This window comes from Phocoena phocoena, chromosome 8, assembly GCF_963924675.1.
Source record: "Phocoena phocoena chromosome 8, mPhoPho1.1, whole genome shotgun sequence".
NCBI classification, from domain to species: Eukaryota; Metazoa; Chordata; class Mammalia; order Artiodactyla; family Phocoenidae; genus Phocoena; species Phocoena phocoena.
Window position 1 is genome coordinate 83,293,336 of NC_089226.1, and position 15,128 is coordinate 83,308,463.

The 15,128-nt window shown below is 36.5% G+C and overlaps 1 protein-coding gene across 1 annotated transcript in view; it reads left to right on the forward strand.

The window, feature by feature from the left end:
* The window catches only part of DNAJC24 (DnaJ heat shock protein family (Hsp40) member C24), a 59,505-nt gene that overhangs the window by 31,323 nt on the left and 13,054 nt on the right, over positions 1-15,128 (forward strand). Inside the window, exon 2 of the mRNA XM_065882423.1 lies at positions 12,256-12,394. Within this exon, the coding sequence (XP_065738495.1) occupies positions 12,256-12,394 (139 nt within the window). The remainder of the gene's footprint in view (positions 1-12,255; positions 12,395-15,128) is intronic.

Genomic DNA, 15,128 nt, shown 5'->3' on the forward strand with positions numbered 1-15,128 from the left:
GTTGAGGTACGTTACCTCTGCGCCCACTTTCCAAAGAGTTTTTTGTTCATCATAAAATGGATGCTGAATTTTATCAAAAGCTTTTTCTGCATTTACCCACTCATTTACAGTCAATTAATTTATGACCAAGGAGGCAAGAATATACAATGGAGAAAAGACAGTTTCTTCAATAAGTGGTGCTGGGAAAACTGGACAGCTACATGTAAAAGAATGAAATAAGAACATTCTTTAACACCATATACAGAACTAAACTCAAAATGGATTAAACACCTAATGTAAAATTGGGTACTATAAAACTCCTAGAGGAAAACATAGGCAGAACACTCTGACATAAATTGCAGCAATATATTTTTGGATCTGTCTTCTAGAGTAATGGAAACAAAAGGAAAATAAACAAATGGGACTTAATTAAACTTAAATGCTTTTGCACAGCAAAGAAAACCATAAACAAAATGGAATGGGAGAAAATATTTGCAAATGATGCAACTGACAAGATTAATTTCCAAAATATATAAACACCTCATACAGCTCAATATCAAAAAATCAAGCAGCCCAATCAAAACATGAGCAGGAGACCTAAGTAGACATTTCTCCAAAGAAGATGTCCAGATGGCCAACAGGCACACGAAAAGGTGCTCTATCAACATCGCTAATTATTACAGAAATGTGAATCAGGACCACAGTGAAGGGCTTCCCTGGTAGTGCAGTGGTTAAGAATCCACCTGCCAAGGCAGGGGACACAGGTTCAAGCCCTGGTCTGGAAAGATCTCACATGCCACGGAGCAACTAAGCCCGTGTGCCACAACTACTGAAGGCTGCGTGCCTAGAGCCCATGCTCCGCAACAAGAGAAGCCAACGCTATGAGAAGCCCGTGCACCGCAACAAAGAGCAGCCCCTGCTTGCTGCAGCCAGACAAAAGCCCGCATGCAGCAAAGAAGACCCAGCGCGACCAAAAACAAATAAATAAAATAAAATAAGTTTATTAAAAAAAACCCACAATGAAGTATCACCTCATACTGGTCAGAATGGCCATCATCAAAAAGTCTACAAATAATAAATGCTGGAGAGGGTGTGGAGAAAAAGGAACCCTCCTACACTGTTGATGGGAAAGTAAGTTGGTACAGCCACTGTGGAGAACAGTAGGGAGGTTCCTTAAAAAACTAAAAATAAAGTGAACCATATGAACCAGCTATTTCACTCCTGGGCATATATCCAGAAACAATGAAAACTGTAATTGGAAAAGATACATGTACCCCTATGTTCATAGCAGCACTATTCACAGTAGCCAAGACATGGAAAACAACCTAAATGTCCATTGACAGAGGAATGGATAAAGAAGATGTTGTGTGTATGTGTGTGTGTGTGTATATATATATATATATATATATATATATATATATATGTAACATGGAATATTACTCAGCCATGAAAAAGAATGAAATAATGCCATTTGAAGCAACATGGATGGACCTAGAGATTATCATACTAAGTGAAGTAAGTCAGACAGAGAAAGACAAGTATAATATGATATAACTTATACGTGGAATCTAAAAGAATGATACAAATGAACTTATTTGCAAACAGAAATAGACTCACAGACATAGAAAACAAACTTGTGGTTACCAAAGGGGACAGGGTAGGGGTGATAAATTAGGAGTTTGGGATTAACAAATACACACTACTATATATAAAATAGATAAACAACAAGAACCTACTATATAGCACAGGAAACTATGTTCCATATCTTGTAATAACCTATAATGGAGAAGAATCTGAAAAAGAATATATATATATGTGTGTGTGTGTGTATATATATATCTGAATCACTTTGCTGTACACCTGAAACTAACATAACATTGTAAATAAAGTATACGTCAATAAAATTTTTTTTAAAAAGCCAGGGTTTGGTAGAATGGGAGAAAATTAAAATCACAAGTTTATATCTGAAAAACTAATAATTTTTGAAAAGGAGAGTGGCTTATATTAACTTTGAATCCTAATAATTTCACTTAAATTAATTATAATAATACAGTCCTACTCTGTAAGATTAGCTGTGCCTTAGTCACACAAATTCTTGTGTCTGACCCTTAAAATCTATACTTCAACGTATTATTCATTTGAATAATATTACTTGATATTTTGTCTTTCAGTTTCTTCAAATATAAAACAACTTTTTAAGAGGTCTGCTAATTACAAGCTGTCAATAAACATAGGTAATTCAGCATTTAAAAAAAAACAGGTATAAAAAGATACATACTTTGAGGGAGGTGGAGATAGCAATGAACCAGGGAAGATTATTCTGGGAAAGGAGATGTCCTTGTGTGGGGGGGTGTTGTTTGTTTTGGTTTTGTTTTTTTAAATATATCAACTTAGGAATTTCTAGTTTTTCAAAGTGATGGAAAGTTAGGGTTTAATATGTATAATTGTACTATCTGTTCTGATTGATGATCCAAGGACAGTCTTTTTCCCCCTTGTTGTATAGTGCGTTTGAGAGGTTAATAACCATTGCCAATTATGTCAAGCAAGACCAAGAAGTGTAGTAGGAAGACTTTCTTGAACCTGAGGAGAATTAGATAAGGTGATTCTGTACTCCTTCCTGGTTTCCTCATCTATTTTCTTCCCAGGTAGACCCTTCTGTAGAAGGCTATTATGGAAGTTTGTTGTGTTGCAAAATGGCAGAGAGAAACTGCTCTCCTACAACCCTAGTTCTTTACTAGTTGCCTAAGAGACCCCGTTGTCTCCATCCTTAACTTCTAGAAACCTCAGAGGCCCAGTGGTGGGGAGCACTCATGCCCTTGGCCTCTTTCCTTCCAGCCACACTTGATTCTTCTTTTCTGGTGGGTGGTGGCAGAATGGGGTTTACAGGCAGAAATTCAGGCATCCCACTTGTGTCAGATGTGGAAGGAAAGTGAGGTCTCAGATATGAGCCTTGGTCTCTGCAGCAGGTAATCAGGACTCTACCAGTTCACTTCAGGTGGGGCGGCGGGTGTTACACTACAGGACCTCTTAGGATCTGGGGCATATTTTGGAGGAGTTTTGAGGGGAGATTGGAAGAGAGACGAGCATAAGACGGTGCTATGTGAGAGAAGGAGATGAAGAGGTGGAGTTGTGGGGAAAGGCTTCGGCAGTGTTGGTGAGGGCCACCTCTCATAGTGTTTAAAGAATAAGAGCAAAGAGATGGAGTTATTTGGAATTAACTTTTCTTTTTTAATTGGGGTATAGTTGCTTTGGAATTAACTTTTATTGACTGAACTGTAGTTCTTTTGAGAGGAGAGACAATGATGTGATAAGCACTTTAGGGAAAAGGCCCTTGGTTTTTATAAAATTATCAAAGATAAGAATCTAATTTTCATGAAATATTTTAATGGAGCCTATATTTAATACTTTGATAAATCAAAAGCACTTCTTCACCAGTAAAAATGTTGGGGAATGCTATTTTAGTTGTCACATATTACTGTGGTCATATTTACTAATGCCTATTGCATTATTCTGTCAACTTGACCTTTTCAATTTTATTTCACAACTGAGGTCCAAAGAAATGAGTTTTTATTATCTTTAGAGGTGATGAGTGCCTCAAAATGTAGTGATGACTGGACTCACAAAAGCATGGGAAGTCTAAATAAAAATGACCCACAATAAGCTTTTATTCAGTGTTTATATGTTTGCTGCATTTTGAAGTTCCTCAGTAGTATTCTGCATTATAATCTGTTTGGAAATGTGTATCTACTGTGATATTATGGAAATTCAGCATTGGTCCTATTGGGGCTTGGCAAGAGATACAGATACGGTTAAGATACAGTGTTGCACATATACAAAACTAGTGTGATGCCATCTGACTAGGGATATTAAACACATCCTCATGGAAGAGGTACATTTGAACTAGTGGAGGATGTTCCATTGGAGACAACAGGGTAAGTAAGACATGGAAACAGAGAGGTATGAGTGTTCAAGGGTGTTATCTGAAGGTCTAGTCTAGAATGTGTAGAACGACTAGACTGACATAGATGGCATATCTATAATACTTGTAATAGATAAAGCTTGAATGGTAGGTTGGGTTCTTTTATTGGAGGACTTTACTTGTAAGGATTAAATGTGACTCAATTAAAATTGAGTAAATTTGAGGGGTACTCAATTAAAATTACAATTTTTGAGGTGGAGAATAACATGGTCAGGGTTTTAAGTTAAGGCGAGTGAATTTGGAAGCAGGTAGATGCACTGGAGAGCTGTTAGAAGATGAATGCTGGAGACTAGGTAGGAGCTACTGTTGCTTTGAACTAGGTTTGTCATTAGGAATAGAAAGAACATTATGTAGGTAGAATCTACAAAATTTGGTGCTTAATGGGATGAGAAAAAGGGAGGTTACCCTGATATTGTAGCTTGGATTATTAGGAAATGTATTTTTCTTTCATGCATTCATTCAGCATTTATTAAGCTCGGTGGTGATCTTAACAGACAAGGAATTCAGCAGGAGAAGGAACTAATTTTAGAGTCTGGATGATAAATTGGGTTTTAGATGTGTTGAACTTGTAGTGCTAATAAGATAGCTCTTAGAAGATATTTGAAATTTGGTTCTGGAATTCAAGAAAGTGTGAAACTAGTGATGAGAGCTAGCATTCTGTTAATTGTACTAAACTCATTGTTAATGATAGAGAAAAATCAAAGTGCTATATGCTCAGGGGCCACCTTGGTAGATCAAATAATATCAGCATGATGATGTGGGAATTTTTGTTTAATCAAATTTGCCCGAAGTCCTTTTCATAGTTGTTATTTATTTTTTGCAGTCAGTATTTTTTTAATCAAACAGTATAATCACAAATGTGTAGTAAAGGCTTAATATATGACCTCCTTAACTTTTTGTTTGATTTAACGTTTAAGTAGCAAGCTATTGGTAAAATAAAGCAATATTTCCTTTTAAAAAGGAATGTAAGAAAGGCATTTAAGCAGATCGACCTCTGTTTAGGTCCAATATTACCTTATTGTGTAGTGGTTAATTTACCATAAAACTGTCTTATGCTTTCACTGTAAAGAAATACCATTTCATTTCAACTTTACGTTGCTTAGTGACTAGAAAAGGTTATTTGGAAGTATGATTCATTTGGTAATATAATGAATATATTAATTTTCACTAAAAACTTTTAGAAGTTGCTAGAATTTTCACAATGTATTGTATTATATACTCTTTTCACAATTTACACATACTTCAATTTTCTTTCCCCTTCTAGTAGAAAAACACTTGTCTCTGTGTTTTCTAATAGAAAAACACTTGGCACTTGTGTTAAACCTATCAGTGGACACCATTGCAGTCTTCAGTAGCTGAAGACTCATACAAATTATACCCCCCTCTTTAAAAAAATTCAGCAGGTTAAAATACCACTTGCATATTGTTCAGATTTCACCAGCTTCTTCATCACTGAAGTAAGTTGGCATTTGTGCAAACAATGAAATAAAGAGGTTGGCATTTATGATTACTGAACAAAAGGTATCAAATATCGAAAAATTTCTGACTTGGTACACTTAATGTAATTTTCTTTGTGATGTTATAGGTTAACAGTTGCGGAGTGTCACTCACTTTTTTTTTTTGGTATTTGGAGGAATACATCTGTCAAGGGGAAATTTTTATCAAGCACTCATTTTCTAACTTGCAAATAATTCTTTGTTTTAAGCAGTAGAGGCTAACAGTGTGCTTCTCAGACTTTAGCATGCATAATAATTGCCTGGAGAGTTTGGTGAAACAGATTCTGGGGTCCCGCTCTGTAGGTTTGAGATGGGGCCATCTTCTAACGAACTCTCAGATAATGCTGATGCTGCAAATCTGATGACCGCTTTTTGAGTTGCACTGAGCTGACACAATGTGACAGTCACTCCAGAATTAGGAATTTTGAAAGCACTTGGATTTACTCTATGGAGAAAATCTAAAGTCAAAATAAAATGTTCCATATTGAAAAACCCATTGCCATAAAATCTCAGCTAGTCAGAATTAAGAGTCCATAATTAAAATATTAGTTATCAATTAGATAGTAAGTAGATAGCACATACCAATTCTGTTAAAAAATTATTTTCTGTATATCTTTTGTAGTGTTATGAGTGATCCTTTATTTTTGTATCAAGACAGTTTTTTAATCTTTTGTTTGTGTTCATTTTTCTCATCCTCAATAAGTGGCTTGGGGATTTGAAAACCATACGTCTATATAATTGAATAGTTTTCCCCTCATGTGAGGAAGTTACATAGACCGTAAAGTTGTGAGTGTCAAGTCAATTAAGAATAGTAAAATAGCACTTTGCTAAAACTTTGGAGATAGACAGCTTTGTCCTATTATAATAAAGAATCACAGAGAGATACTCTCTCGGTATTTTTAGTATTGTGACATATTTATCATATTTTAATTTTGAATGTACTTTAGTCCTCTACTCAGCAACACTAAACTTTTTAAAATGTTTTAAAGTTTTTGGAGGTTGGCATATGTACTTGAAAGTAAGTAAAACTATATTTCCATAAACTAGGCTGTAATTCAAACTTTTCACTAATTCATATCTGTCTTTTCATTAGTTTTCTATGTTTTTATTTTACTTTTCTCTGTTTAATATTGAAAGAAATTTCTCATTTTCCTTTATGACTTAGAAAGATTCATTAAATTCCTTTTAAAACATTTAGACATATTTGAAGGTATTTTTCTATGAGATATGGTCAACATACACTGAAAAATGCATGGATCTTAAGTGTTCAGTTTGGTGAAATTTGATACCATGTTGCTACCACCCCAAACAAGATATAGAACATTTCTGTTTTTCCAGAAAATTCTCTTATGTCCCTTTCTAGTTAACTTATATCCCCTATACCCTGTTCCAACCTGGAAACCAACGTTTAACTTTTATCACTATAGTCATCCCTAGGTATCCTTGGGGGATTGGTTCAGGACATCCTGAGGATACCAAAAACCAAGGACGTTCAAGTCCTTTATATAGAATGGCATATCCAGAGATATGGAGGGCCAACTGTATAGATTTAATTTTGCCTGAATTTGGATTTCAGATCAATGTAATCATATACTATGTACCCTTTGTTCTTGCTTCTTTTGCTCAACATAATATTTAATTAATTAATTAATTTAGGCCACACCAGGGCATGTGAGATATTAGTTCCCCAACAGGGATTGAACCCATGCCCCCTACAGTGGAAACGTGAAGTCTTAACCACTGGACCGCCAGGGAAGTCCCAACATAATGTTTTAGATATTCATCTGTGTTATTATTGAGTGTATCATAGTTTTTTTCTTTTATATTGTTGAATAGTATTCCCCTATGGATATACTATAGTTTATCCATTCTCCTGTTGATAGACATTTATGGTTCCAGGTTGTGGCTGTTATGAATAAGAGTGTTAGTACATTCTTTGATAAGTCTCTTTGTGGACATACATTTTTATGTTTTATTTCTCTTAGGTAACTATCCAGAAGTGGAATTGCTTGACCACAGAGTAGATATGTGTGTTTGTTTATAACAAATTGCCAAATTGTTTCCTGCCAGCAACATATGAGTGTTCCAGTTATTCCATATTCTCATCAGCATTTGGTGTCATCAGTCTTTTTTATTTGAGCTATTCCATTAGGTGTTTAAAAGTATCTCATGATTTTAATTTACATTTCCCTGATAATTAATGAAAAGGTTTGAATGTACATTCGTGTGTAATTGTCTATTCATGTCTTCTTTTGAAAAACGTCTGTTCAAGTTTTTCCCCCTGATTTTTAATTAGTATGTCTTTTTACCATCGATTTATAGGATTTTTGTTTGTTTGTTTGTTTATTCTGGTTACAAGTCCTCTGTTAGATAATTATTTAGCCAGTATTTTTTTTCACAGACTGTGGCTTGTCTGTTTACTCTCTTAATGGTATCTTTGATGAGCAGAAAATTTTTTAATTTGATGAAGTTCAGTTTATCCATTTTGTTTCATTATAGTCTGTGCTTTTTGTCAAAGCAGTCCCTGCCAAGGGACAAAGATATTCTCTTGTGTTTCCTTCTAGAAGCTTTGTGGTTCTGTGTTTTACATTTATATCTATGATTCATCTTGAATTGATTTTTGTGTATGTAATAAGATTGGGATTGAGGTTAATTTTTTTCCACATGGACATCCAGTTGTTTCAACATCATTTGTTCTAGATTGTCCTTTCCCAGTTGAACTGCCTTGGCACCTTTGTTGAAAATCAAGTGACTGTATACATATGTTCTATTTCTAGACTCTTCTGTTCCACTGTCTATTTTTATATATTTATGCCAGTACTACAGTCTTGATTACCATAGCTTTATATTAAGTCATGAAATCATGTAAGTTCTTCAACTATGTACTTTTTGAAGATTCTTTTGCCTGTTCTAGATCCTTTGTTTTTCCATGTAAATATTATCATCATCTTGTCTACTTCTTCAGAGTGGCTCACTGGAATTCTATAGGAATTGCATAAAATTTGTGTATCAGTTTAGGAAAGATGGACATGATCTTCCCATCATGAACATATTATTTCTTTCCATTTATTTCCATTTTTTTGACCTTGAGGCTATTGCAATTGGTAATTTCTTAAACTTTAATTTTCCAATTGTTTGTTGAAAGATTTGCTGATTTCTTAATTTTGAGTTCCTTGCTTCTAGGTGACTTAAGTTCTTCCAATTCCAGCAAAATGCATTTCAGTTTAGTACTGGTAGCAAATAGAAGTTAAAATAAATGAACTTTGCAACATTGATTTTAGTATATACCTATTCTGTTAATTAAGAGTATCAATATTTTCTATATTTGATTGGTGAGTGTTTTCCTCAGAACTCCCTGCTGTTTGTATGATTTAGCTGGCATTTTTCTAAAGTAAGAAAGCTTATGCTATCTTTTTGTGGCTGTTTCTGGCTCCTCAGTTAGTAAGTCAGACCCTGGAACACAGGATGCTATAGATTTTCTGTCTTTCATTTGGTCATTGAGTGAATGAGGTAGGAATAGCTTTGGGCTCTCAACAGTGGGAAAGTTTGGCTAGTGGGATTCAAAGTGAAGAAGAGCAAAGAATAAGCCTTGATGGGACTTGCTGGTGGTGTAGTGGATAAGAATCCTCCTGCCAATGCAGGGGACACGGGTTCGAGCCCTGGTCCGGGAAGATCCCACGTGCCGTGGAGCATCTAAGCCCGTGCGCCACAACTACTGAGCCTGCGTGCCTAGAGCCCGTGCTCTGCAGCAAGAGAAGTCACTGCAATGAGAAGCCCGCACTGCAATGGAGAGTAGCCCCCGCTCGCCGCAACTAGAGAAAGCCTGCGTGGAGCAATGAAGACCCAACACAGCCCCCTGAAAAAAAAACCTTAAAAAATAAAATAAAATAAGCCTTGACAACAGAGGAAAATGATTGTGGTCCTTGTGGTGCTAGTGAATGCTTGAGCCTGCCTCTCATGGGAGGGCTCCAATATAGAAATAGTAGGAAAAATTAACGTTCATTGGGATCAGAGAGTCTTGGAACCTAGTGTTAGAGGCTTGATTTTTGTGTGCAATAAAGAATCTTTGCATATTTTAAGTTAAGAATGTGCATAATGGACTTCCCTGGTGGCGCAGTGGTTAAGAATCCATATGCCATGCAGGGGTCACGGGTTGGAGCCCTTGTCTGGGAAGATCCCACATGCCGTAGAGCAACTAAGCCCATGTGCCACAACTACTGAGCTTGCGCTCCAGAGCCCGTGAGCCACAACTACTGAGCCCTTGTGCCACAACTCCTGAAGCCCGCATACCTAGAGCCCGTGCTCCGCAACAAGAGAAGCCACCACAGTGAGAAGCCTGTGCATCGCAACGAAGAGTATCCCCCGCTCACTGCAACTAGAGAAAGCCTGTGTGCAGCAATGAAGACCCAACTTGGTCAAATATATATATATATATATATATATATATATATATATATATATATATATATATAAATGTACATAATAATGACACCATTTTATTAATAGACCTTTAATTGAAATATCTTTAGAAGTTGTGTCTGTTATATTCTAGTTTTAAACTGTAGATGTGTTTAGATTGTGTATAATTTCTTGCGGCTGCTGGAATAAATTACCACAAACTTGGTGGCTTAAAACAACAGAAATTTATTCTTTCACAATTCTGGAGGCTAGAAGTCCAAAATCAGTATAACTGGGCCAAAATCAAAGTATTGGCTGGGCCACCATTCCTCTAGAGGCTCTAGGGGGAGAGTCCATTCCTTGTCTCTTTTAGCATCTGGTGGCTGCCAGCATTCCTTGGCTTATGGTCTCATCACTCCAGTCTTTAAGGCCAATATTTAAAATCTCTCTGCACAGTCTTCACATCACCTTCCCCTTGTGTGTCACATCTCCCTCTGCCTCTTTCTTATAAAAAATTCTTTGATTATATTTAGGACCCATCTGCACAGTTCAGGATAATCTTCCCAATCTTTAACTTAATTCACATCTGCAAAGACCCCTTTTCCAAATGAGGTAACATTTACAGGACCTAGGGATTAGGACCTGATATTTTGGGGGGCTGTTATCAGCCTACCACAGAATATTATCTTTTTTAGACCTTCATTTTGTTCTGGAACTTTCTGTCAAAGCAGATTGGACTGAGGATTTTGGTACCCCAAATGACATACTTATTTTCTTGCTATAACTTTCATTTTTTAATTAAAACCTATATCACAGCATAAAATTTATTGCATTCTATTAGCACAACAGAATAGATCTAAAAGCCTCAGATGGTGAATTACTTATTTAAAATAATAGGAAAATACCAAATTAGGGAAAATGATTGAATTGTGCTTTGACTACCATAGAACTGATATATGACTCAAAATTTAGTGATAGCTTTTAGTTTGGGGCAGCCAGGAACTAATTCTTGGTTTTGTAGGGCTTTCTTGGTCTGGTTGGTGTATGATTAGTCCATTGTGTTCTGTTCATTGTACCAACCACTGCTGGTTTCTGTAGTGGCCTATTAGAAATTACCTATCTTCTAGTCTGTACTTCTGTGATACAGCTGCTAGATTAGAATGGTTTCTCTAGGGCCTTACTCAATGTTAGCGGCATACTGAGATTGCGTTTTCACATGTAAGTATTGATACATCTTAAATGTATACTAGTGGTGTATTTGAGCATGTTGCATGAAATAACATTGATTCATACCAAACTTGTTATACAGAACTTCTTCACATAGTGTTAGAAGATAGGTTAGGTAGAGAACTTAATGTAGCCTACTCTATTTTGGCTTTGGTACATTATGTAATATCCTAGCTTTAAGGATTGCTTAAACCTCAGTATGGGAATAACTTTAATGAACATCATTTGATAAATCATGGCCTAAAAAAGATGAAACAATAAAGCCTAAGTTTCCTTTTCTTCAGTCATTATATTAATTAGCTTAAATATTTAAATATTAATAGCTGATAGATTTGGGCATAGGAGGAGAAGAAAAGAAATAGTTTCCCAGAGGGAAAATGGAAGCCTGATTCTCTTTGTTTGCCCTGTAATCTTTCTCCCAGCCTGCATGATGTTCATTAGTTCTTCTGGGCAACCAAATATCACAATAGCCTTTGCTCTGCTAGTGAGGATCACCAGCAGTGTGGAGAAAGTTCAGCATGAAAACAAATGTAAGAAAGATTTACTAACCAATTAATTTGTATTCAAATGTTTTGTTGAGTTCTTTAAAATTGTTTCTTACAAATCTGCCCTGAAATAACCATTTTTCAATACAAATTTGTGTTTGGGGATTTATAACTTTAAAATCTTCAGGGCTGAGCCAGAAGATGAGAAGTGTTTTAATTTAAAGTAATAATTGTGTAATTTCAAAAGAAAAGCTAGTAGTAGTCCATTGTTATGATATCTACAGCCAAGCATATTGTATAAGGAGAGCTTCATACTCTGTACAGAGTTTGTACTCTTCCTCTATCAGGTCCTGCTCGTCTGCATGTACCTATTTCTGTTTGTGTTAGTCATCCTCTCTGGGTAAATTGTCCATGAGACCAGTGATTCCATCAGCAAATTATCCAGAAAATGCTGTTTTTGCACATTGTGACAGATCATGTCACTGGTGGATTTATAGCTACTCCAGTGCTCTAATTAACCTGGCAGTTGTCTCCGGTGCCCAACACTGTTGTTTCGTTGCTTGGCATGTTAGTTTTCATCTTCTCATTACCTTCTCTCTTAACGAAATCTCAGATTTAGAGTTTTTTTTTAACCTACCCCCCCACCCTCTCTACTCATCACCCCACCCCCATCCTTGTTTTTGATTGGCAGTATCATCCAGATAAACAAAGTGCAGATGTACCAGCAGGAACAGTGGAGGAATGTATACAGAAGTTCATCGAAGTTGATCAGGCATGGAAAATTCTAGGGAATGAAGAAACAAAAAAAGAGTATGACCTGCAGCGGCATGGTAGGTACTTGTGGTGAGGAGCCCCAGCACATTGGCAGCTCTGTGAAGCACAGTCTGCAGCCATTTCTGGGGGACACTTTTCAGCATTTGCACCAAGTTGTTATTGCCTCCTTTACTCCTTCCCTCCCATCAGTGTTTTTAATTATGCCCTATTCTTAGTAGTGATTACTATGTATACATTGAGAAGTCAGCAAAACTACTAGGATGTGGCTTCTTGTGAAGCCATGAAAGCTACTTTTTATAACTAATGAAAAATGCTTAATTACACATTCCTAATTAATATGTTTTTTATGTTTAAAAACTTCTTTTTATTAAATTTAATTATGTACTGATTAAAATTTTCATTGAGTACTTTTAAGACTATATACTGTATAAATGACCATCTATAGGAAGATACTATAAAGGATAACATCTTAAAGCACTCTTTGCTGTCTCTGAACTTGTCGTAGGCTAGGTTTTCATGATTATCTCCTGGATAAACTATATTCCTTGTAAGATTGTTATAAATGATATCTTAGGAACGCACATTTCCTAAGCAATTTTAAAAGTCATTTCTTTTATGCATTTTAGAAAATAGCTTCTTAAAACAGTGACAGGCTCTTGTGAGAAAGAAAGGGACAAATGTAGGTCAGGTTTGTCACACATGGACTGCAGTTACACGAAGTGATAGGCTGTCTTTCAGCCCTGGCCTTGGGATAGCAGTCCCTCAGCCTTCTATCTGAACCTTCAATATGCACTCTACATGCTAATGGGGGAGTCGATAATCAGCCACAGCCTGTGGGGAAAACACTCAGTTGCACTCTGCCATCGCGCACCAGGCTCAGCATTGACTCACATGTGTTGATAAAAGCTCACTGTCTCTGTACTTGGTTATTGAATCTCCTCCCAAGCCCTGCACCAGTACACGATCAAACCTAACAAAATGATTGTAAGACTCCTACTACTAAGGTTATGAAAATTTGATTTGAGAAATAAGGCTTTATTTCTAAGATACAACATTATAGGTTAAAGCCAACAATATATATAGAATATCCATATCTGTTTTCAGAGGGAGTTGTATCAGTAAAATTAAGTCTTTCTTACAGTTAGTGTGTGATTCCTTTGTGGAAAGGCTTCATAAGCAATTTGCTTATGTACTGGGGTATTAGTTTTTAATAGTCACTTTCATAATACTGATCATCTCTAGAGCCCTTCTACTTTTTTAAGACTGATGAACTTAACAGTACTTTTTAAAAAATGTTAAGAAACCAATAAATATAACTTTGCAATGAATTTGGATTAATTTTCAAATATGGCTTGAATATTGGGTCCTCCTTCTATTTGGTGCATTTATGTGCATCTTTCCAATGTTGTATTTCTTCTGTAAATTCTTGCACTTCCGGCAAAAGAATGTAGAGGTGGTTTCATCTGAGGATGAATTCTATCCATAGATACATCTTTCTGACCTTGCTTCACATGGTAAAATTTCTGTGAAAGTGTAGAAACTAATAAACATGGATGTATTGTGTGTGAGAAGTTACCTATGTTTCTAAAGTGACCAAGTTCTACTGTAGATGACAGTCTGTCATGGTGCTTTGCACGTCTTTACCAGTCTTTATTCTGGGGTGCTGATTTGCTTAAGGTGAGGATAATCCACAAAACTGTATCTTAAGGAGTGTAGGGTGTGTACTTGCACTGTCGCTCTGCATTTTTGCCACTCCACAGCTTGGTACTATTAAGAACTTATCAGTGGGCTTCCCTGGTGGCGCAGTGGTTGGGAGTCCGCCTGCCGATGCAGGGGACACGGGTTCGTGCTCCGGTCCGGGAAGATCCCACATGCCGCGGAGCGGCTGGGCCCGTGAGCCATGGCCGCTGAGCCTGCGCGTCCGGAGCCTGTGCTCTGCAACGGGAGAGGCCACAACAGTGAGAGGCCCGCATACAGCAAAAAAAAAAAAACTTATTAGTGAAACTGACTAGAAACCTACTGTCAGACAGAGAAAAGAGGTAGGGAGAGATCAGGAATCAAAAAATATTCTCCCTTGCTAGGGTATTGGGTGAGTAAGACCAGAAATGGGAGAAATAGGAAGCAGGGTTAAAGGGAGCAGTAGAATTACATGAAGGAGGTTTAAGAGATGTTAGAAGAACAAGTAACCAACATCTTCAAGCCTTTCTCATTGCCTTTGAGAAGTCTTTGGAAATGTAGATTTCTTTTGAGCTTTGAATCCTTGGTTTAGAGGTTTTAATGGAAGGAGCTCTAGCCTACTGCATCTCAGGAGATTCTTATAACTCATTGATGAGGTCACAACAAAGTTTAGAGAAACCAAATACAGTGAGATTGGGCTTGATTCATGATTCCAATAAATAGGCAGATCTTCTGGGAATTTATATGATGTCTGTCTGCTTTGCATGTTTTTCAGGCGGGTGAGCTTTTCTAGAAGGACAGTAGAAATACAAATTTTCATGACCTTTTAGTACCTCAGATCTAAATACTAAATATTTCCTTCATTACCAGAGACTCCAAATAGTGAGAATGCTTTGTTTCAGTTTTAAATTGAAATTGGCTTGCTGTTTAGATAAGGAATAGAAGTTTCTTATCCAGATACAACTTGCTGGTTTTAAGCCTTTCATACTAGAGCTATTTCAAAAATCTCATAATAAACCTGGTTTTGTATTGTCATTTCTCTTGATTACCGACATTAATTTTTACTTCTTTACCCATCTTCAATAAATAGCTCCTTGAAAGAAGGAAATGAAC